The following is a 20,390-nucleotide window of genomic DNA, read 5'->3' on the forward strand; positions in this document are numbered from 1 at the left end:
TGTATGCTGTAGCGTGAAGTAGGTCAAAAGTGAAAGACATCGGAGCCTCCTGTGTTTGGGTTAAGGATATACATTTCTGAGAAAACATGTTAGGTTTCAATTTTGTATTTAATATTTAGTGGTTTACATAAATACATAATATAATATGTAATGTTGGGCGGCTCGGTGGCGCAGTGGTAGGCACTGTTGCCTCACAGCGAGATGGTCGCAGGTTCGTCTCCGGCTTGTGGCCATTCTGTGAGGAGTTTGCATGTTCTCCCCGTGTCTGCGTGGGTTCTCTCCGGGTTCTCCGGCTTCCTCCCGCCTCCAAAGACATGCAGCCGAGGCCGATTGGTGACACTAAATTGCCCGTAGGTGTGAGTGTGAGTGTGTGTGTGGCTGGTTGTCTGTCTCTGTGTTGCCCTGCGATAAACTGGCGGCTTGTCCAGGGTGTCCCCTGCCTCTCGCCCATTGACTGCTGGGATTGGCTCCAGCTTGGCCCGCGACCCGATAGCGGAATAAGCGGTGAGAAAATGAAAAAAAATATGTAATGTTAGTATACATTTATGTATGTAAACAAACTGCAAACATACATAAATTTATAATCATTTATTCGTTGACATGACAATTCAAAAATGTTTATTCAAAGCTCTAATCCCAGACGCTAAACAAACATCTTCTTCCCCACAAATCAAACAAGAGACCCTCACCAGGGAGGCGTTCCAGGCATCCTGGAATAGATGCCCGAGCCACCTCCTCTGGCTCCTCTCAATGCGGAGGAGCAGCGGCTCTACTCTGAGCTCCTCCCGGACGGCTGAGCTTCTCAACCTTATCTCTAAGGGAGAGCCCAGCCACCCGGAGGAAGCTCATTTCCGCCGCTTGTACCCGGGGTCTCGTTCTTTCGGTCACTACCCAAAGCTCGTGACCATAGGTGAGGGTAGGAGAACGAAGATCGACCGGTAAATCGAGAGCTTCGCCTTTCGGCTCAGCTCTCTCTCCACCATGACGGATCTATGCAGCGTCCGCATCACTGCAGACGCCGCACCGATCCGTCTGTCGATCCCCGCTCCATCCTTCCCTCACTCGTGAACAAGACCCCGGGTACCTGAACTCCTCCGCATGGGGCAGGGTCTCCTCCCCCGACCACACAACGCTCCTCAACAAATCAAGCATCCTGTTCCTGACCCCAGAAGTGGAGCCTCCTGAACAGTCTTCTGTACCACTTGTTTTTCTTGGCCAGTTTCTTCTTTTTGATCTCCGCCTCAAGATCCTCCAGCTTGGAATTCAACGCCTTCTCCTTTGATTCCCAGTCCTGTTCTTTCTGGAGCAGCGTTGTCTTCAGAGCATCTGATATTTGAACGAGGGATGCCTTTTCTACCTCCCACTGGCTCTGGTTGGTCTCGTGATCCTGCGCCTTCTTTTGCAGGGCCTGGCTCATCTCCTCCCCTTGCTTGGCTAGAGACCGGATCTTCTCCTGCCAGTTCAAACAGTTGCTGTTAAACTGAAGTTTAGCTTCTTCAAGAGCTGCTTTGGCAGTGTCCATTTCTTTCATCTTGTCCTCCAGCTGAGCCTCAGCGGAGGCCCTCTCTTGCTGCAGATCTCTTTCCAGACCAGCATTCAGACCCTCTAGCTGATCAAGCTGGGCCTGAAGGTCAATGCAGCAGGAAGTCTCCTGTTGCAGTTTGTTCTGGGTGTCCAGCTGCTCTTCAGTCAGCATTTTTAGCTGGGACCTCAGACTCTTGATTTTCGCTGTATGCTCCTGTTCCATCTGCACCAGCTGGGCTTTAAGACCACTGACCTTCTCCAACTCCTTTGGGGTCGGGGTGGTGGTGGTGGGTTTCACGCCCTTGACTGCATCTGCAAAGTTGGCTATTAGAGGCCGATCCAACTGGGCTTTAAGATGACTGATCTCTGCCATCATCTGCTCCCTCTCTTGGATACAGTACTTGCCTTTTTTCTGCTGATCAACCTTGTTGAGAAGTGTTGTCAGCACCTCTGCCTCCAGCTCCACATGGATTCTGCCTTTCAGCTTTCCTTCGGAGAGATGGACTTCGCTGCCCGTCAGCTCCCCCCTGAGTTGCTCTTGCATGTGCTTGTAGTTCAGCACTTTCTTATCGGACATGTTTTTGCTGTTCGCGTGTGTCATCTCGTTCGTTGAATCTCACTGTCTGTATCTTTCAGTGTTTCTTGTGGTTCCCGGGTCCCTTTTATAGAATAAAATCCTTTGACGCTCATATTTGCCTTTGATGTCTTGATCAAACAATAAGTGCCTTTGATGTGTTGGGGATACCCAATTTGTAGCAGAATCACCTGATTTTCATTCCACATGCTAAATCGCTTTGATGTTTGGTTTTTTTACAGTTCTTGCATAATCCTGTTGACCAACCAGTCAAGCAAACAAATATGGGTGAAAACAGAACCTTCTCTGTCCTGCTCTGTACAGGACAGAGAGCGCCTCAAAACTGTCCCCCCCGCCATCTTGCTGCACCTCTTAACGATACTGTTCAGGCTGTTTTTGTCCTTCACAGTAAGGGACCCAAACCAGCAAATAAAAGAGAATAAAACATCTTAATAAAAGAGGTATCCACACTAAAACTTCTCAACTTCCGGTAAAATACATGCGCTGCAGGGCCTTGGCACAAACCACATCTGTGTTTGCTTCAAATGTCATCTTAACGTCAATAATGGTACCCAGGTATTTGTACTGCTGCACCGTTTCCACTGCCTGACCATGAATAAAAACAGGGAGGATTGGTGGGGGCTTCCTCCTAAAATCAATGAACATTTCCTTTGTTTTCTTAACATTAATGTTCAAGAATGACATCTCACACTAATCAAATTATTACTGACTTGTTTCAAAGCTTGTACGTAAAAAATCGAAACAAATTAAAAGCCGTTCAAGCCACCATATCTCAAAAACAAACATTCATAAATGATTGTGCTATTCGCTCAAAAAAGTGAGCATAAAATACTGATTACAAAAGATATCACTTTAAAAAAATTCTCTCAGACAAACGGGTGTGATTCACAAAACGGCTTCCGTGAGAGGTTAGTCCAGACTGGTGACCGGTGTCAGATCCTCACCCACTGGGAGCCAGCATGTTCAGTCCTTTCAACGCCAATTCGAACCCCAAAAAACAGGCCTGAGGATGAAAGGCAGAAATGAGGTACTTCAATCAGTCAGTAAAGGGGCGATGGCGACTTGACGGTTAAATCAGAGACGACGTACCGCGTTGGCGAGGAAGGCTCGCAGGAAAACGGCATTGAAGCCCTTGTAAAGGCCTGCAGGTCCTTCTTCTCTGAGCAGAGTCACCAGGACATCAGAAAGACCGCTGTACTTCCCATGTGCAGCTGCAGACACGGCACACTATCACTGTAGTCGATCGCGTGACAGTGATTTCGTCTGTCAGGGCGTCTTCGGAATCACTTGCCTGTCTGGAATTTGGATTTGAGGACATCTGGAGGAAGAGCGATCGTCCAGTTTAAAATCCCAGCAATGCCGCCAGCCAGGAGGATTCTTGGAGTGCTGAGCTGAGAGACACTAACACGAACAAGATGCACATCATTTTATTATATTTTATTTTGAAATGTCGATTCAATTCGTTTTTGAGGATTCTTTTTTCACTTTTGTCAACATTGTGAGAAATTATCCAAACTAACTCTTTCCTAGATTAACTAAAGCTGTCAGATAAATGTAAAACACAATTAGAGAAGCGACGTAAAGACAAATACTCGAGTAATTCAACTTCATTACATTTCAACCCCGACTTGTTTTACTCACCTTTGGCCCTCAGGTGTCAAGTAGCTCTTGAGATATTCGTATGTCAGGAAGTAGACACCACCGGAGGGCACATCTGAAGGACACACACACGCACACACACACACACACACACGCATGCAGAATGAGGTATATTTTACTATAGTATTCCCAGTTCAGGTAAGTATTCTATTTTTAGCTGCACTGCATTTATTCGTAGGGGTGTAAGAACACATTTTATGACTTGATACTGATTCCGGGTCCAGGGCGAACCGGGTCACCTGAGTGGCTTCACCTCTGATGAGAGTCAGAACCGTCCCCTTGTAGATGCTCCGGATCCCCTGTTCTTTAAACAGACTCACCGCGCAGTCAAGCGGGCCAGAGTACTTGGCCTTGCTGCTGCTGGCCTGAACCTGGAGACACAAATTAACCCTTTTATTTACATTGAAATTAAAATGTAAGCAGGATGCAAGAGGATCTACTTCGTACTCTACCGAGACCTCAGAGGAAAGCGTTTACGACCTGCCCGCTAACTAAGCCCCACGGGCTAAACCTTCCTGTTAACCAAACCTTACCTGCAGCAAACATTTGATTCTCTCTGCGGGAGCCACGGTTACCGTAGTGAAAACCCCCGCCAGACATCCAGACAGGTATATCTGACTGTACCTGAGAGAAGGAGACAGATCAGTGTCGTTGGCGTCTCACGCCGTCCTGATTAAACGATTAATCGTCATGCCGTTCTGCAGTAAGGCTTTGCTTTGTGCTTAACACAAAGGTCAGCGTTCTGAAGACATGACTGCTGCTCCCTCTCCCTCACATTAAACACGCTCAGTTCATCGGTGCGTTCACGCTGCTAACTGTGTGTGTGTGTGTGTGTGTGTGGTAAACATCCTTTCTGGTAATCACGCCGCTGCAGTATCTGATCTGATTTCTCTCAGCATAAACTCCTGACTTAAAATATAAATGTGTAACTTGAACACATTTTTTATTTGTCTCTAAGAATAAATACAAGAAGGAATTGCATTCATTTCTTTGGGTTGTTGCGAAAAAACAAGAAAATTATTTTATTGTCTTATTTTATTTTTTATTCCCATGGTTACAAATTGAATTTAGGGTAATTCTGCCAGTTGGATTCGTCTCAGTTAAATATTTTTCACAAATATTTATTTAAACATCTGACATGTTGTTTTATTTTAGCTTTTTAATTTAGAAAAAATCATTTCCATTACATATGAATTGCAGATATTAGGGGTGACTTCAAGTCCTCTTATTCTTCTTCATTGAAGAGCGCACTTAATGCTGTCGTGCTTTGAGATAGTTTAACTGCGAAGCTCAAACTTTCCCAACAGTTGCACGCAGGAAATTAAAAACAGAAGAGCTGTAAAAGCTGGGGAGGCGGTACCGAGAAACAACTAAGACTGTTCTGCGGGGCGGTTTCAGTGGGTCCCCTCACGTGTAGCATTCCTACATTCATGTTCTTGCACACATGTACAGACGGAGGAACGAAGGAGGCGTCAGAAAGAAGGGGCGTGTCCCTTCAAATAAGCGAATGATAGCAGAGGGGAGGGAAACGCAGTTATATTTAACTCTGAGTGTGTGTGTCTGTGTGTGTGTGTGCGTGTGTGCGTGCCTTTACTTACGTTAGAGGTATATTCGGGTCCGTCTGCTGGAGCTGTTTTCCCAAACCAAACCCAAAGAAGCTGATGGCCATCATGGGAGCCACGCTGGCCAGAGGGACTCCCATGCCTTTATAGAGGCCGAGGACGCCCTGGACACAAACACACAAAATATATTCGTACAACCCTATTAATAAACAAACATATAATAAATAAGTTAAAGTACACTATTTACACGTGCCGTGGAACGCAAGCATAATGCGACAAGGACTGGGGATCTTCTCCTTTCATCTTGTCCTGTGAGGGGTCGCCACAGCAACCCAACCGTCTCCACTTCCCCCTGTCCTTTGCGTCGTCCTCCCCGACACCAGCCACTCTCGTGTCCTCCCTCACTATACGTCCATGCGTCTCCTCCTGGGTCAACCTCTAGCCCTGTTCCCTGGCAGTTCCGTCATCGTCCCGGCATTCAAAGTCCTTATGCTCGCTGTCGGTGCGCTCGTCTTCCTCCTCTTCTTCGACCCACAGTAATACAGTTTCCACCAGCGTCCCGTGGGTTAACCCGGGCCTCGAGCTGATTGCATTTTTCATTCTGGCAAAGTTTTAGGCCTGATGCCGTTCCTATGGCAACGCTCTGCATTTATCCGGGCATGGGACCGGCTCAGGAGAGAAACTGGCAATGCTACGCTAGCTCCTGCTTCCTCTGAGGCTGCTTTTAGCAAGAACTGTAAACACTGTAGTAAAATATGTCACTGTGTGTGTGTGTGTGCGTGTGTGTGTGTGTGCGTGTGTGTGTGTGTCTTAGTCACCTCTTTGGATATGGTCTTGCGTAAACAGTCGTACGTTCCCTTGTACAACACAGACTGAGGAGAGGAGGCTCTGGGCTGCGTCTGTAACCTCACCTAAACAAGAACATTAGAACATTAGAAGAAGAAAAACACACACACACACACACACACACGCTCGCACACACACACACACACACACACACACACACACACACACACATATCTATGGTTAAGGGAAGGGAGGACTGTCGAGGTGTAAGATAAGGGAACACCCAGTAACGTCTGCCTCAAGGCTCTGATAATGAAGATGGCGGTTTGAGAAACTGTACATTGAGATTTTCAAGGTGTGTGCATGTGTGTGTGCGTGTGTGCGTGTGTGCGTGTGTGCGTGCGTGTGTGTGCGTGTGTGCGTGCGTGTATGTGCGTGCGTGTGAGAGTTAATCATCTCTGTTTTTAATCATCTCTGAGCCCTGTTTTCTTTGACTTGTCTTCTAACTTTGTCTTCTGGCACGTTGTGCTGTTTGTCTTAGCGTAATGGAGGTCAGTGAGGAATCCTCCTATTGCTCTTTGTTTCCTTTGATGAAGAGTTGGGTTTTGTAAACTGAAGAATATTGTCCTCTCAATAGAATCAATACAAAAAAATTGCATTGATTGTTTTTCTGTAACATTGAAGTTTTTAGCTGTTTAAAATAAATAAACAACCATGACACTGGCATTTATGATCTGATGATCTTTATTGATCCCTATGATGGGGAAATTATTATTTATTTGACCAACCTGATCTAACGTGACTCTCCGCGGCTGTTTAATCTGACTAATCCTTAATCCTGTCCGCACCCTTCACCTAATCGCTGACTCTTCCCAGTCTGTCCAGAATAAACCTCCAGGTAGATTAAACCTTACTTTCTCCAGGTAAAGGACTCGTCGTCTCACCTTGATGGTGTCCAGCGGGTGTCCAGCCAGCAGCAGGCAGGAACCGGCGAACCCTCCGGCCACAAAGTTCTTGAGCGGAGAAATCTTTCTCGCGTCTTGGTCCATCCTTTCTCCGCAGGACCGGCGCAGACAGACAGCCGGGACGCGCGGTCCGCTTCACGCCGTCCGCGTACGGGACATGGTGTCCGGCGGGGGGGGGGGGGGTTAGAACACCCCGCCTGTCGGTCAACCTGTCAGTCGATCTGTAAAGGACGAGTTTGGACTTTGTCTTCGGTGACAGGCGATCACGTGTCTCTTCCCGCGGAGCTGTGACTGTGTACAGCGTGTACTCTCTGGAATATTACACTATCTGTACTGACTCGACCCTGAAAAACAGGCTTCAGGGGCGTTAGTCAATATAACGCTATGGTGGGGGGGCCCAGAGCCCATATCCTGGACCCATGCTGCTTTAAAGTTCCACCTGAAATGCAAACAAAAAATGACCTAAACAAAAGAGGGGTAAAAAATACAAGAAGTTCTAAAGAATGAAGCAGAACATTAACGTCTGCGTAGAAAAACTGCTTTCAATAAAGATCACTGCTGATTGGGCATCGTTTAAACAGGAAGGAAATGCGCAAACATTTTCAGGTTTCATGAGTCGTCAAGCCTATTATAGTTTATTATTTAAATTCATTTTCAGCTAAACAAATACCTCTGAGCGTGTTTTACTGCCAGTGTGACTCCTGTAAATAAATCAGGAGACAGACAGGAAGCTACGGTTCCATCAGTAACCTGTCTGCCATAAATAACAGTTTCAGTAATATTTTGACACCAAACATTCATTCATGCTTATTGTATTTCTCTCATTTCTTTTCTGTATATTCTTCTCAATGATGTAAAACACGAGCAGGCTTCATCAACAGATAAATAAATCACCTTAACTAGACGTTACGTTTAAAGTGAGTAAAATATCTACTGATATTTCTTTTTATATATTCACGGATTCGACTTCTCCGAAGTCAACCGTTTTAACGACGGAAAAAAGTAGAAGCCGCGCAACAAACGTCATCAACATACGACTATCACACGAAAGGAAATTCGTAGTTTAAAACTATTTTTGTCTATTTAATTTCCTTTAATACCTTTTTTACTTATTACCTTATAGCACCATTGCGTAGTTGTTTGTTTCGATAAGTAAATAAAAAAGAGAAAAATGCCCGCACTTAAGGGTAATTAATTATTACAGTATCAAAACTGCGGTCTCATCACGTCATCAAACGGCGTCCAACCCCCACACAGGCGGGCACGAGCGAACGTTTGTCCGTGGACATAAGTAATGCGTTTACATTAAAACAAAATGAACATAAGTTTACGTTGGGGGGGGATTCATCACTTTGGAGGCCTTTGACACGGACGGACGCGTAGCTAGCTGGTAAGCTAACGCTGTTGTGCTAGCTGGTAGGCTAACGCTGTTGTGCTAGCTTCAACCGTCATTACTTGCGCGCTGTCCGGCCGTTTCTAACTTGTTTAAGTGGTTTTCTTTGTTTACTCTTTGGTGAGCTGCCCATGGGTCTGTCTTTTTGTATTTATTAGACATCATGTCGCAAAGGAAGAGGCTGTCTAGAACACCGAACACTCCGAGCGTAGTAAGTTTTGTTTCCGTTTGTCCTCTACAGACCACCGTTCACCATTATGCACACCGGTATGTTGTTATGGAAACGGTGGATTGTCTCATTGTTTATTTTTTCCTTATACTTTACCCAACCTCATTGGAAACCCCGGAATATGAATCCCGAATTATTTTCAATTACTGAAGTCTAGCCACCGGACAAAAAAGATGTCTGGGATGTCAGATACAGTCGAATTGTTTGATATCTCATTTGACATGTCGTACTTTGGTACTTCTGTCACGCAGAGGCGGTCCGGCGCCTCTTTGTCTCAGGAAGAGGATGACGACCTATCGTTCACTATGCCGAGCACGTCGCAGGTCCAGAGAGGGCTGGAGAAACTAACGCCTATAGAAGTCGACCGAAAGGTAAGAGAGCCACAACAATCCGGATCGGTGATCAAAACAATGGATCAGGTGCCATGTCTGGTCTGTCGGTCCTGCAGACGGCTGAGGTCGTGAAGTACTTTCTAATGAAGGACCAAAAGAAGATTCCCATACGGAGAGCAGGTAAAGCTGCACTCATGGTACCGTCGCAGGGTTAACATTTAAACATGCTAATCTTAAAATGAACTTTCAAACAGATATTTTCAAACACGTGCTGAAGGATTACAAGAACATCTTACCGGAGATCATGAAGAGGGTGGTGCAGACTTTTGACCAGGTCTGAGGGAAACGCTGGAATAAGCCAAACGACATCGTAGGAAACCGTTAAAATCATTCATTGCCGTGCTTTCCCTTCCTTTATCAGATATTTGGCCTTAAAGTGGTTGAAATTGATTCCAAAAACCACGTGTATATCCTCGTCAATAAGCTGGCGAGCGCTGAGGGAGCCCCACCGGTCAGGTGGGTGTCGGATAGAGGGAGTGAATGGTGCGCGACCCCCGTCTCATAAATCACATCCGTGCTCGTGTTCTGCGTTTGCAGCAGCCCGTCCAGCCCAAAGCTGGGCCTGCTCTTCGTCATCCTCAGTGTTATCTTCATGAAAGGAGGCGTCGTCAGAGAAAGTGAGTGGCGGCGTTCACTTGTGAATTCTCTCAATGCACACTCACCATCTAATCATGTCTGGGGGGGGGGGGTTATGCTGCAGACATGATCTGGAACATCCTCAAAAAACTGCACGCTGACCCCGGGTGAGACGACATTAAATTAAATTAAACCTGATTTATAACGCGACGTGTTTATAACGCATCCATAACGACCTTTAACCTCTCCAGAAAGAGACACGAAGAGTTCGGCGACGTAAAGCGGGTGGTCACAGACGAGTTTGTGCGACAGAGGTAAACCTTTAAACGCCTTTCACTGAACATTTCTTTGATCTCGCCGATTCCCTTATAGACTGGAGGATTTTATTTACAACATTTGACGAAGATTATTTCCCGTCATGCATCTCAAAAAAGGGAATAGAGCAGCGGAGGAGGTGTGTTTTCTCCAACAGGGCCCCTGATTTGACTCTCGCGTGCTGTTACTAGAGAGATCTAACTGTAATCTGATTACTTGAGCCTTATAGACGCAGATTGTCCCCTCCACCGCCGTCTGTGTGAGTAGGCCCCTCAGACAGGTGATGGCGCTGTCGTCTAAGCCGTTAGACTTGTGCTCAGAGTGTTGCGGGTTCGAGCCTCACTGGTGTGTTCAGAGCCGGAGTCTCTTAGACCATAGGCTCCGGTTTATACCACACCGCAGAGCAGGGGGAGACCGGGACAATGGTGGACAGGTGAAAGTTACCTGGACACGTTTCCTCTCCGAACATCAGCATGACTCCTTTCATATCAGTTCCTCCTCCACTACCTTCCTGTTCTCCATGAAGGCTCTGTTATACAAGGATGCCGCTTATCGAGCTGCTAAATAGCATGATGCTATGTCATTTAGCTAGCTGGAGCTATCTGTCGGTTTCCCTCTGGAACCCGTTTTCAGACTTGATCGTGCGTCTAGGTACTTGGAGTACACGCGCATTGCTCACACGGACCCGGTGGAGCACGAGTTTCGATGGGGCCAGCGTGCGACGGCGGAGGTGTCCCAAACCAAAATCCTGGACTTCATGGGCGAAGTAAGTAATCCGTGTTTGAACTGCAGTCGGAAAACTCCAAATCTGCATCGGATGGATTTGTGCCGTTTCCTCCCAGCTTCATGACCGGGATCCAAAGAGCTGGACCCAGCAGTACCGAGAGGCCCAATCCACCCCGGGCCCCGAGGCCAACACCAACAGCCAGAGATGACCGTCCCAGTATCGGAAGATGTGCATCGTTTACCAGGCTGGAACGCCGCCGTCCGTCGGAGGCACTCCGGACATCGTGTACAGCTCTCCCCGTTTTTAAAAAAATGTGATGTCATCTTTAACCGCTATTGGTTCTGAAGACAGAGCATGGCATTTTAGGTGGGAGGGGTTTATTAATGACAAGTCAGGATTTGATTTTATTGTCTAGACAGAGTTAATTATTCAACGTTGGAGGGGGGGGAAATAAAAGTCAAATGAATCCACTGAACTGATTGTCTTTAATTTCTCTCACACTCAACACCTTCGATTTGACTGAGAACAGAACCACAGAAGGAAAGTGATATGAGAACAAAGATCCCTGAGGGAGAATGCTACCGACACGACAGACGGAACAACTGCTGACCAATCGGATCACTGGAGAAGCTGCCCTCCATCACGGACGCTACATTTTCAGCCGCGTTTGGTTTGATTGTTAGAAGGATTCTGCAAAAACTTGACTGGACAGATAAAATAAAATGAGCAAGTAGGACGGAGCATGAATGAATGCATTTCATAGTAGTGCAAAGCCAGACTATATTTAGAGCTTTCATGCACATTACATTTTTATTCAACTAGAGAATTAAGTGTCCAAAGACAAAGATGCCCCACTACAGGAAAAAGGTTTGCACCAACTTCTATTTAACATGGAGCCACCAGTGATGTGCGACAAACTGGGTTTACAACGGTGTGAATCAAACAGGAAGTAGCTGCTCCATGCAGTGTAAAAGTCTGGGCCTCCTCTAATTACCAGACCAGAATCACTTTGACCCGTGTTTAACATCCACGTTGCACAACAACACACAACACAGATGTTCGAAAGGGAAAGGCAAAGTACAATGTCCAGATCGAGCAGATTTCAGGTCTGGTGTTGATAAAGTTAAGGGTTACCTGCATGTGGGATCTGGACTCGGGTGGCGCTTGATCAGCATAAGATTTTGCTGCAACAGTTACAAATAAATTATATTAAGAGCCACGCCCACACGGTCAAAAAAACAAAATCTCGATTTTTTTTTTTTACAGATTATTAGTGAGACTCTTTGTTCATCTCAAATTGGGAAGGTCTTGCAGTGGGCCCAGGGCTGCACCCTGAGGGATGCCTAACAGTATACCAGCCATGACCAGGTACCAGTAGCCAATGTTAGGGAGCACTTAAAACAAAAATATATATATATATATTTTCTTTTGTAATACGGATCTTGACCTAAAACCCTCGTAAACATGATCACAACACAGTAAAGTGAGTAAACAAACAAAAATAGACGCATGTTTAAAATATTTTCAGATTTAAAAAGCACACCAGGCGCCACTTGTCTGATTAAAATCTCAGTTAAAATAGCAATAATCTGGTTCTAAAGTGTGTGTCTGTATGGATGCATAGACTAATCACGTAGGCGTTAGGCACATGGTGGTTCTGGGCAGGTAAAGTACCCGACGCCTCTCCATTCGCTTTCTAAGCACAACGAGGTCCTAACCAGTCAAAGACATCTGCTTCCTGGTCGTTTTGGGTTCTCCTATGAAGCACCTCTGTGGATGCAGACACAACAAGCTACTTCAGAGCCCGGTCGCTAGGGTGGAGGAACGGTCCAGATGGTGCCGATGCAGAATATCTGCAATTTGTAGTTCATTTTTCACAGTTGAGAAATCTTCATGTCGCCGATATTAGGCTGAGACCGGCGTCACGAAGTGCCATAAGGAGAAAAGCCAGAAGGGTTCTTCACAAAAAACAAATTAGTACTATGGTCATTGAAATTAAAAAGGACACCCGCTAGATGTGATCCGGGACCGTCTCCAAAGCCTCTGCTGGGTCTCTGTCCACGTCCACATTCTGAGGAGGAAAAAAACGTTATTCTTTATGGTTCTAATGAAACTAAAGATCATTTTGATTTTACGCTCCAAACAACTGCAACCTTTCAGACCTGAGAGGAGCTGGAAAAATGGCAGTTTTTATATAGTTTCACATCATATTTAAGGTGCAGAAACTAAACTACGGTCTTTGAACTTTTACATACCACCGGTTTGTCCCTGTGAGTGTTGACGGCATCGATGTTGAGAAAGACAGACTCCACTTTACAACCTGAGGCAAAAAAAAACAAAAAACAGAAAAGGTGTGAACGGGAAGGCTTCAAGGCGGTTCTGACCGGCGAAAGCGTGACGGGAAGGACCCGAGAGTTCAGCTGGACGACTGACCGTAGGCGACGGGGGTGAGTTTCAGGACCGTGTGGAGGGGACACTTCAGGTAAGGCAGCTCAGCTGACAAACAGGGAGGAGCAAAAGTGTTTCTTTAATCCCAGATCAAACCCCCCAAAAAAAACAATCCGAGCCCGTTGGCTCCTTCTACCACTCGAACAGGAGACGTCGGTGGCTTCGCCGTTTCCCTCACCAGCGCTCTTGTCCAGGAAGTAGGCCAGCAGACATCTCATGGCAGCCTGATGACAGATGACCAAGACGTTCTCCTGCCTCTCCAGCTCCATGATGACCGGCTCCAGACGTTGGACCAGGTCCTCGTAGGACTGGTGGCGGACGGACGAATGGCAGGACGGACAGCAGTTCATTCACAAATACAACCAAATGATTTATCAGTCAATTTACAAAAGGTCAAATCATGGATTTTAGAAGCCAATCGTGGTTCAGGTTGATAAGCGAGTAAAAATAAAACTATTTCCCACATTCAATATCTAACCGCAGCCTTTAATCCACATTAGCTATAGCCAGCAAAGCTACAACATGCAAGCTGCGAGCTAAATGCTAACAGGAGGTTTAGATCGGGCCCGACTCTTCTGCACATGGACACAGTTAAAGAGGGTGAGGATGAAAGTGAGTGGGTAAAGGAAGACTCCTCCCCCCCCCCCCTCCTCCTCCCCCCTCCTCCTCACCTCCCCTTTGGGGTAGCGGTAGCTGTACTTGTCCTGGTCCCTCAGCGCAAACTCCTCCGGGAAATTCTCCTGAATCTCCTCGTACGTCATGTCCTCACAAACTCCCTGAGAAGAGAGAACGAACAAACGAGTCTGTCTTTGACACCACACACACACACACACACACACACACACGCACACACACACGCACGCACACACACACGCACGCACACACGCACGCACACACACGCACGCAGCAGTGGCCACTCACAGCGTCTATCTCATTGAGGGCCTTCCACTGCTCGTACTGGACCCCCAGAGCCTCTGCAGTCTGGATGGTCCTCTTCATGTGGCTCGTCCACACCTTCAGGTCCCTGATGGACTGTTCACGCAGGTACGTACCCAGAGCGCTGGCAAACTGACACACAGTCACACGACTCCGTTGGTTTCATCATGTCTAGTGGGGCTTCTCTCTCTCACACACACACACACACACACACACACCTCACCTGTGCCCCCCGTGGCGACAGCCCGGAGTCTCCTCCGATGCGACCTACGAGGTTGAGTTCACTTTCTCCATGGCGACACAGGTAGATGGACCTCGGGGTGACGTGGATGTTCATGAGGTAGTAGACGATCCGGCTCTGAATGTGGTCCTGGACCCGGTTGACCAGGTACCGGCTGCCCACATTGAAGATCTTGATGTAGGACAAGTTTCTGAATGAAGACACGTTCGGAGTCAGTCCGTTGATTTCAGCCTTCAGTCTCCGGAAACGTTCCTGCTTCACATTTCGATTCTCATCCCGATTCATGAAAACAATAAAACCGATATTTAAACTTAAATAAAAAAAACCACCAATCCTAAACCGGCCAAAAAAGAAAAATATTACAAACAAATGAGTTTACTTCCGATGGCCGCCCCTACAGAAAGGAGGCGGGACTTCCCGCACCGTCAGCCTGGGGTCACCTGTCCTTGTCGTCGTCCAGGTTGACGTAGGTCAGCTTGTAGCAGTCGATCCTCTTCAGGAAGTCGGCCACGGCTTCCTCTTTGTCACGGCCCACGTAGTCCGGACTGCTCAGCTTCACCTGCTGTTTGAGGGGGCGAATCGGACATTAATATTCCAGCAGTCCCCGAGTATTCAGTTTATACACGAGTCTCTAAGTCTGTAGTTTTGTCCATAGAGCGAAGCCCCCATGTGGTCAAGGAACACGTTTATACTTACTTTAATATTCTCAGCAATGATTTCTGGATCGTCACATATGGACTCCACAAAGAAAACCTGCGGAAACATTCAAGTGAGAAACTGGCAGAGTTTTTCTTTTTCAGGGTTTGCACACCTTGTAACCGTTTTCTTTGGCGAAGCCGAGGATGACCTCTCGGCGCTCGATGGTGGTGTTAGTGGCATCGAAAACCTTTAAGAGAAAACACAGACGGCCATCACGAGTCAAAACGCATCCACTTTTTACTAGCTCCGCCAAGGAGGTTACGTCTTCGCCGGCGTTTATCTGTCTGGCTGTTAGCAACAGGATTTGGTGATGATCCGGAAGAGATTCTGGATTTTGGATCACTTTGAACGTGACATTGCCGTACGGTAAATGGATCCTAATTTTCTTTTTAACCTCAATATCTCAGTTGATTATTGACCGATGTTTATGGAATTTGACCCAATCATTTAGAGTAGGAGTCTCTATCTTACCACCGACTTTCATCCGGATCGATTTGGATATTCGAGATATTTCTAATTTTTTTTTTTCATGGTTAATGAATCTAAAAATAGAGATAAAATAAATTTAGGGCTATAATCTTTGGAGTAAATCACAATATAGGGGGGGACTGAGGTGCTTGGTGGAGGTCTGCGCTCTCCGAGTGCTTTTTTTTAAAGTTCATTTTGAGTCACCAAACCTGCAGTAACTAATCTTGTCCACAAGGGGACAGCAGAAACAACTCACCACGACCTGCCCCAGTTCTCTGGTGAAGTAGTCGCACACATCTTTCAGGGCAGCCACAGCACAGGCTCTGTGCAAAACAGACAACACATGAATGACAACGGCCGCTACGCTACGTTCCCATGTCCCGGCGCACAGCGTTGGCCGTTAGCTCCTGCGAGGATGATGACGATTCCTACTTGCGTATCTTCATGGCCTCGGCGTTGTCGGGTCTGAAGAACTCGAAGCTGTTGTAGGAACGCGTGGCGTCTCGACGGTACTGCCCAACATTGAACACTGCAGAATAAAGAGAAACGTAATCACGGTTTCATTACTCTGAGAATTTCTCTCGACATTTGATTCACTGGGTCTTGCGAGTTTCTTCACTATTTTGAGAAAAACCTTCCGCCTTGTGAATGAATGAATGAATATATTTATTAGATAGAATGTTAGAGTACAAGTACAGTCACACAGTAGCATGTATTACAGTACAAATAAAGTCAAACATCCTGTCTAAGAGGAGCATTTCAAAAAAGCCCTTGCGGTCTTGTTTCCGCTGAAAGTCCTTCGTACATAAATCATCCACAATTAACAATACAAATAAAAATAAAACCAATATTCAATAACTCAATTGATGCAACGTAACATTAGAAAAATAAATTCTTTTCTTTGTACGAAAGAACACATTTTCTAATGATACAAAAACAAATATTTACAAGTTCATTTCTTTCAAATAAATATTACTGATATTAAAACAAGAAAGAAAATAGCTTTTTCCGTATCGCGGCAGACCATCATTCAATGTCCACGTGATGCCAGGTGATACCTTTAGTTGTAACGCCGATCCAGTTCAGGTACCTGGTGAGCTTTTTAGAGATGTAGGTCTTCCCTCTGGCCGGGAGGCCGATCATCACGATCATCGTCGGGGAGTTGGTGAACTGCGGCACGGACGCTAAAACACACAAACGCACAGCGTTTAAAAAAAACAAACAGCCGTCTTCTACAGAATCAACAGTTTGGGAAATGTTTGTGTTAATGTCTTATTGGCGTTTCTGCAGACAGCCAGGTGAGACGGTTGATGCCAAGCCCGGGTTGGTCAGTCTAGTCTAGCCTAGCCTAGTCTAGCCTAGCTGAGACTAAATCCCACCGTTCCAACCGTTGACTTATAAAATCCATGATTTGAAGCCGTTTGGCGTAAACGCACTTGTGGTAGGGAAGACAAGACCTCCTGAGCGGAGGTAAATATCTGTCGGCTCATCCGATAGATGGCATCCTAGCAGAGCCACGTGAACCTCTGGGGTGAACGACCCTTGGGTCTGGGTCAGGGAGGAACGCTCCACAGGAGATCCACGCATCCCAACAGTTGCCCGGCAACTCGTCAGGCTGAACCGCCGGGTACTCACAGCCTCGCCGCTGTTTCAGCCTGCTCTTCATCCATGGCACCCAGGTCTTCTCCAGGGGCGTTTGAGTCAGCTTCCGTTGTGTCTCCGACATGGCTTCAGCATCCAGCCGGGAGGGTGAGCGACGAATGAAGCGCTCTCAGGTGAGCGGACTGGATATCATCGTGGGAGGAGATTCCAGTCGGCGTGGGTCGACTGGCCGGATTGCTTTGCTGCAGAGCGTGGCCTGCTTCCGATTGGTCTGCTGTCAGCCAGGTGACTCGCCAATCAGAAAGGAGAACTCTAGCCTTTGCCCCAGTAAACAGGAAGTGGCGTGGCGAGACAGAACAGGCAGAATGTGTGCTGAAGACATGCTTTTTAATTTGCACGTTTGGATTCTGGTTTTCGAAAGTGACCCAGTAAAACCGGATTCCAGTCAAATCCTGATTTGTCTACTATACATATTTATCCATATTGTCGGGGATACTGTTTATAAAAAAAAGATCCCATCGCATAATGAGGAAGATAAAAAATGATCCACTATCTAAATCTGTTGAGGACGTATGATAATATTTGTCAGGGGAACAGTTAAATTGATCAGGTAAACTACTTCAACAGCGTAGTGAAGGTAATACGAGTAGACTCGGCGAGTCCACCGTGGTCGGGTTCCAGAAGAAGCCTGGGAAGATTCTAGTTCAGCAGGTTAACCGGAAATATTCTAGAAACGGAGGCTTCTCCGAGAGGAATGGGCTAAGATTCTTCAGGAATTCTGCCAGAAAACTGGAAAGCCAGGAAGAACTAGAGACCCTGGTCCTAAAGAGATGGATCAATAGGGACTGCAGCCATTTTTGTATTTTTGATTTCTGCTGTATTGATCCATTTAAACTGTTCTGGCGTGGTTCGATTATCAATAACTGATCAATCATAGAGACCCTGATAGACAACGGGAGAGAATCATTTTCTCTCCATCTGTTTGCGTTGGACAGTAGAAACCTTCAATCACGTCATCATTGTGCCTAACCAATCAGAGCTCGAGTAGGGCGGGTCCTGGTGTTATGAAGTCTCCTTTTAGGAACATTACGCTGACGCCGCTAAACGCCTGGTGCGCGTCTACGAGTGTTGCAACCGCGGCTCGTCATGCCACGCGCGTGTGTGTGTGTGTGCGCGCGCGCGCGCGTATGAACCGCGACCTATCGATTATAACCTCACCTGCGCTGTCACAGCGCGTGCGCCTCCGCCGCACCGCGGACCCGTTCTGCGTGGTCTCCATACGTTTGTTCACCTCAAGCCACGTGGATCCCTCCTCATCAAAGGCCTGCAGCTCCTCATCAAAGGACTGCACCTCCTCTCTCCCCCCCCCCCCCCCCCCCCCGTCAAGGAATAAACTGCTAAAAACAACACGCCACGCCCCCCCCCCCCCCCCCGGGGGCGCAGGACACCCAACCCTTTCTGCTCAGAGGGATACGCGGTACCATATGTCGTTTCTCCAAATGTCATTAGACCCCGCCGCCGTTACGCAACAGCGCGTGCGCGTGCGCGCGGGATCGTCCGTGGCGCTCAAGCGCGCTCTGCTCGATTATCAATGGCCGTGATCCGTAGTTCGCGCCACGGCCTTGCGCGTGCAGAATTGCATGTTTCTAGCATTTGAAGCGTACGCGCATGTTTACGCATTGCCTGTTTGTTTGTTAGCTGCGTGCACGTGTTGTTGTCACTCACCGTGAGGCCGCTGCAGCCGGAGCTTCATCACCGGTCCGTTCATCCCCGGATCTGTCCTCTGTGTGTGTGTGCGTGTGTGCGTGCGTGCCCTCCGCAGATACACGCACAATCCACAGCTCGTTATTTACCCCGCAGATATCGATCCATTCAACACTCAAACACGGACAGGTAACAGCTCCTCCAGGTTTCCGATCGTTCCCATCATCCACCGCGGCTCGGCTGCGTGCGGGATTATAGGCTGCGGAGGAAATCTGCTCAGCAGGTTTGTCACGCAAGAACTCGTGAACCGCTTCCACGGAAACCCGGCGGGAGGGTGTGGGGGAGCCGCTTCTTTATTCCCACTTCCTTCATTCTGCTGTTGAGTCTGGGATCCATCAAACGTCGACGTGTTTCGAGGTTTGTAATATTACCGAGTTTGTGTTTATTCTGGTCCCCGTGTAGACAAACACACACACAAACACACACACAGAGTTCAGGATAAGTGTCGTCCTTGTTTATTAGTTGGCAGTCGGGTTAGTTTAAATACAGCGCACAACGCAACAAGCACGCACAACGTCAGCACCCCGTCCCACCCTCCGTGTGTGCGCGCGTGCGTGTAGCCTATACACACACGCGCACACAACAGTCACCCCTCCCCCGTATCCACTGTTACCAAGAGCCTGTTAGATCCTCTGATGCTGATCGTGTTAATTATTGATGACATCATCTCGGCTGATGACAAGACTGGCCGCGTCATCAGAACTGATAGTAGCGCTATTGTTTATTTATATTGTTTTTTTGTCCTTTTATTTTTATATCTAATATGTGATTATATGTGGAAAAGAAGACCGCAGCAAAGGCAGACAGACAGGCTGCAGACAGACAGACAGGCTGCTGTAGAACCAGCTGTTTCCTGGACAGGATGTCAGAACGCACTGAAACATGTTTGTTTGTCAACAATAATAAAATTAGCAACAACATAAGATGACTCGGGTTCGACGCTCTCTCTGTCTGTAAACATTAACTGAACCCAGAGGATGTTTTCACACTGCGTTGGTTCAGATAATTGAAACACACACAAAACAAAGATTAAAGGTTGCTGCAGAAGACGTGCTCTCCTGACGCCGCCCTCTTCCGTTGAGGATTTTAAATGCTTTAAAATAAACTCGAGGGAGTTTCCTCTTCTCTAAACGTCTCTGAGTTATTAGTGGACAAAAGAGGAGAACCTAAGAGGAGACAGCGGAGTGAGGAGAGTTCGTATGGTACAAAAGCTGCAGCACAAAACAGAGCAGAATAAAAAAAAAATCATTTTATAAAAGAACCCAAAAAAAAAGACATTCTCAGTGTTCTATTTACATTCAGAGAACGACTCATCAAATTCTCTAATTCCCCTTTGTCATCACCTCCCTGCGTTCTCCCTCTCTCTTCCTGAGGGTCCCATGTGATTCTGCTACAAGGGATGGTGTGTGTGTGTGTGTGTGTGTGTGTGTGTATCTTTGTAATTCTACGGTGGCCCTGACAGCTCAATACACTCAAGACGACACACGCAAAAACAAGCAGATGAAAGAA

The 20,390-nt window shown here is 47.0% G+C and overlaps 3 protein-coding genes across 5 annotated transcripts; 1 reads left to right on the forward strand and 2 right to left on the reverse strand.

The window, feature by feature from the left end:
- Window positions 1–573: 573 nt before the first annotated feature.
- On the reverse strand, window positions 574–7,393 carry si:dkey-150i13.2 (mitochondrial carnitine/acylcarnitine carrier protein). Its single transcript, XM_068749516.1, has 9 exons — window positions 7,071–7,393; window positions 6,159–6,251; window positions 5,377–5,504; window positions 4,312–4,402; window positions 4,032–4,149; window positions 3,761–3,833; window positions 3,411–3,520; window positions 3,209–3,330; window positions 574–3,122 (listed from the first exon to the last, which is right to left on the reverse strand). Exons 1-9 carry the CDS (start codon window positions 7,173–7,175, stop codon window positions 3,060–3,062), a joined length of 903 nt encoding a protein of 300 aa, XP_068605617.1. The 5' UTR covers window positions 7,176–7,393; the 3' UTR covers window positions 574–3,059.
- A 946-nt stretch (window positions 7,394–8,339) lies between these two features.
- On the forward strand, window positions 8,340–11,713 carry ndnl2 (necdin-like 2). 2 transcript variants are annotated; one of them, XM_068749527.1, is made up of 11 exons: window positions 8,340–8,481; window positions 8,643–8,695; window positions 8,965–9,084; window positions 9,162–9,225; window positions 9,300–9,379; window positions 9,467–9,561; window positions 9,643–9,722; window positions 9,806–9,848; window positions 9,933–9,995; window positions 10,648–10,762; window positions 10,839–11,713. In XM_068749527.1, the coding sequence occupies exons 2-11, from the start codon at window positions 8,648–8,650 to the stop codon at window positions 10,929–10,931; spliced, it is 801 nt and encodes a 266-aa protein (XP_068605628.1). In that variant the 5' UTR covers window positions 8,340–8,481; window positions 8,643–8,647; the 3' UTR covers window positions 10,932–11,713. The 2 variants fall into 2 exon arrangements, with proteins under 2 accessions (XP_068605628.1, XP_068605636.1); XM_068749535.1 differs by having other exon boundaries at window positions 9,646–9,722.
- si:dkey-96f10.1 (6-phosphofructo-2-kinase/fructose-2,6-bisphosphatase) lies at window positions 11,084–18,475 on the reverse strand. 2 transcript variants are annotated; one of them, XM_068749504.1, is made up of 14 exons: window positions 18,336–18,475; window positions 16,574–16,699; window positions 15,948–16,044; window positions 15,772–15,838; window positions 15,160–15,234; window positions 15,045–15,101; window positions 14,789–14,910; window positions 14,331–14,538; window positions 14,093–14,239; window positions 13,843–13,947; window positions 13,350–13,479; window positions 13,157–13,219; window positions 12,979–13,043; window positions 11,084–12,794 (listed from the first exon to the last, which is right to left on the reverse strand). In XM_068749504.1, exons 1-14 carry the CDS (start codon window positions 18,394–18,396, stop codon window positions 12,735–12,737), a joined length of 1,383 nt encoding a protein of 460 aa, XP_068605605.1. In that variant the 5' UTR covers window positions 18,397–18,475; the 3' UTR covers window positions 11,084–12,734. The 2 variants fall into 2 exon arrangements, with proteins under 2 accessions (XP_068605605.1, XP_068605599.1); XM_068749498.1 differs by lacking the exon at window positions 18,336–18,475 and adding an exon at window positions 17,151–17,241.
- Window positions 18,476–20,390: the final 1,915 nt, after the last annotated feature.

This window comes from Brachionichthys hirsutus, chromosome 2 (assembly GCF_040956055.1).
Source record: "Brachionichthys hirsutus isolate HB-005 chromosome 2, CSIRO-AGI_Bhir_v1, whole genome shotgun sequence".
NCBI lineage: Eukaryota > Metazoa > Chordata > Actinopteri > Lophiiformes > Brachionichthyidae > Brachionichthys > Brachionichthys hirsutus.

Bases quoted from the DNA above. Each gene is read 5' to 3' on its own strand.
- si:dkey-150i13.2 (XM_068749516.1), bottom strand. From the start codon at position 7,175: ATGGACCAAGACGCGAGAAAGATTTCTCCGCTCAAGAACTTTGTGGCC. The intron at 4,403-5,376 runs GTAAGTAAAGGC...TCCTTCTCTCAG, and splicing joins GACCCGAATATACCTCTAAC to GTACAGTCAGATATACCTGT. The intron at 3,123-3,208 runs GTACGTCGTCTC...TTTCATCCTCAG, and splicing joins GAGCCTTCCTCGCCAACGCG to GCCTGTTTTTTGGGGTTCGA.
- ndnl2 (XM_068749527.1), top strand. From the start codon at position 8,648: ATGTCGCAAAGGAAGAGGCTGTCTAGAACACCGAACACTCCGAGCGTA. The intron at 9,380-9,466 runs GTCTGAGGGAAA...TTCCTTTATCAG, and splicing joins TGGTGCAGACTTTTGACCAG to ATATTTGGCCTTAAAGTGGT. The intron at 10,763-10,838 runs GTAAGTAATCCG...GTTTCCTCCCAG, and splicing joins TCCTGGACTTCATGGGCGAA to CTTCATGACCGGGATCCAAA.
- si:dkey-96f10.1 (XM_068749498.1), bottom strand. From the start codon at position 17,241: ATGTCGGAGACACAACGGAAGCTGACTCAAACGCCCCTGGAGAAGACC. The intron at 14,539-14,788 runs GTGACCCCAGGC...GTCTTCATTCAG, and splicing joins CTGGACGACGACAAGGACAG to AAACTTGTCCTACATCAAGA. The intron at 13,480-13,842 runs GTGAGGAGGAGG...GTCCGCCACCAG, and splicing joins ACCGCTACCCCAAAGGGGAG to TCCTACGAGGACCTGGTCCA.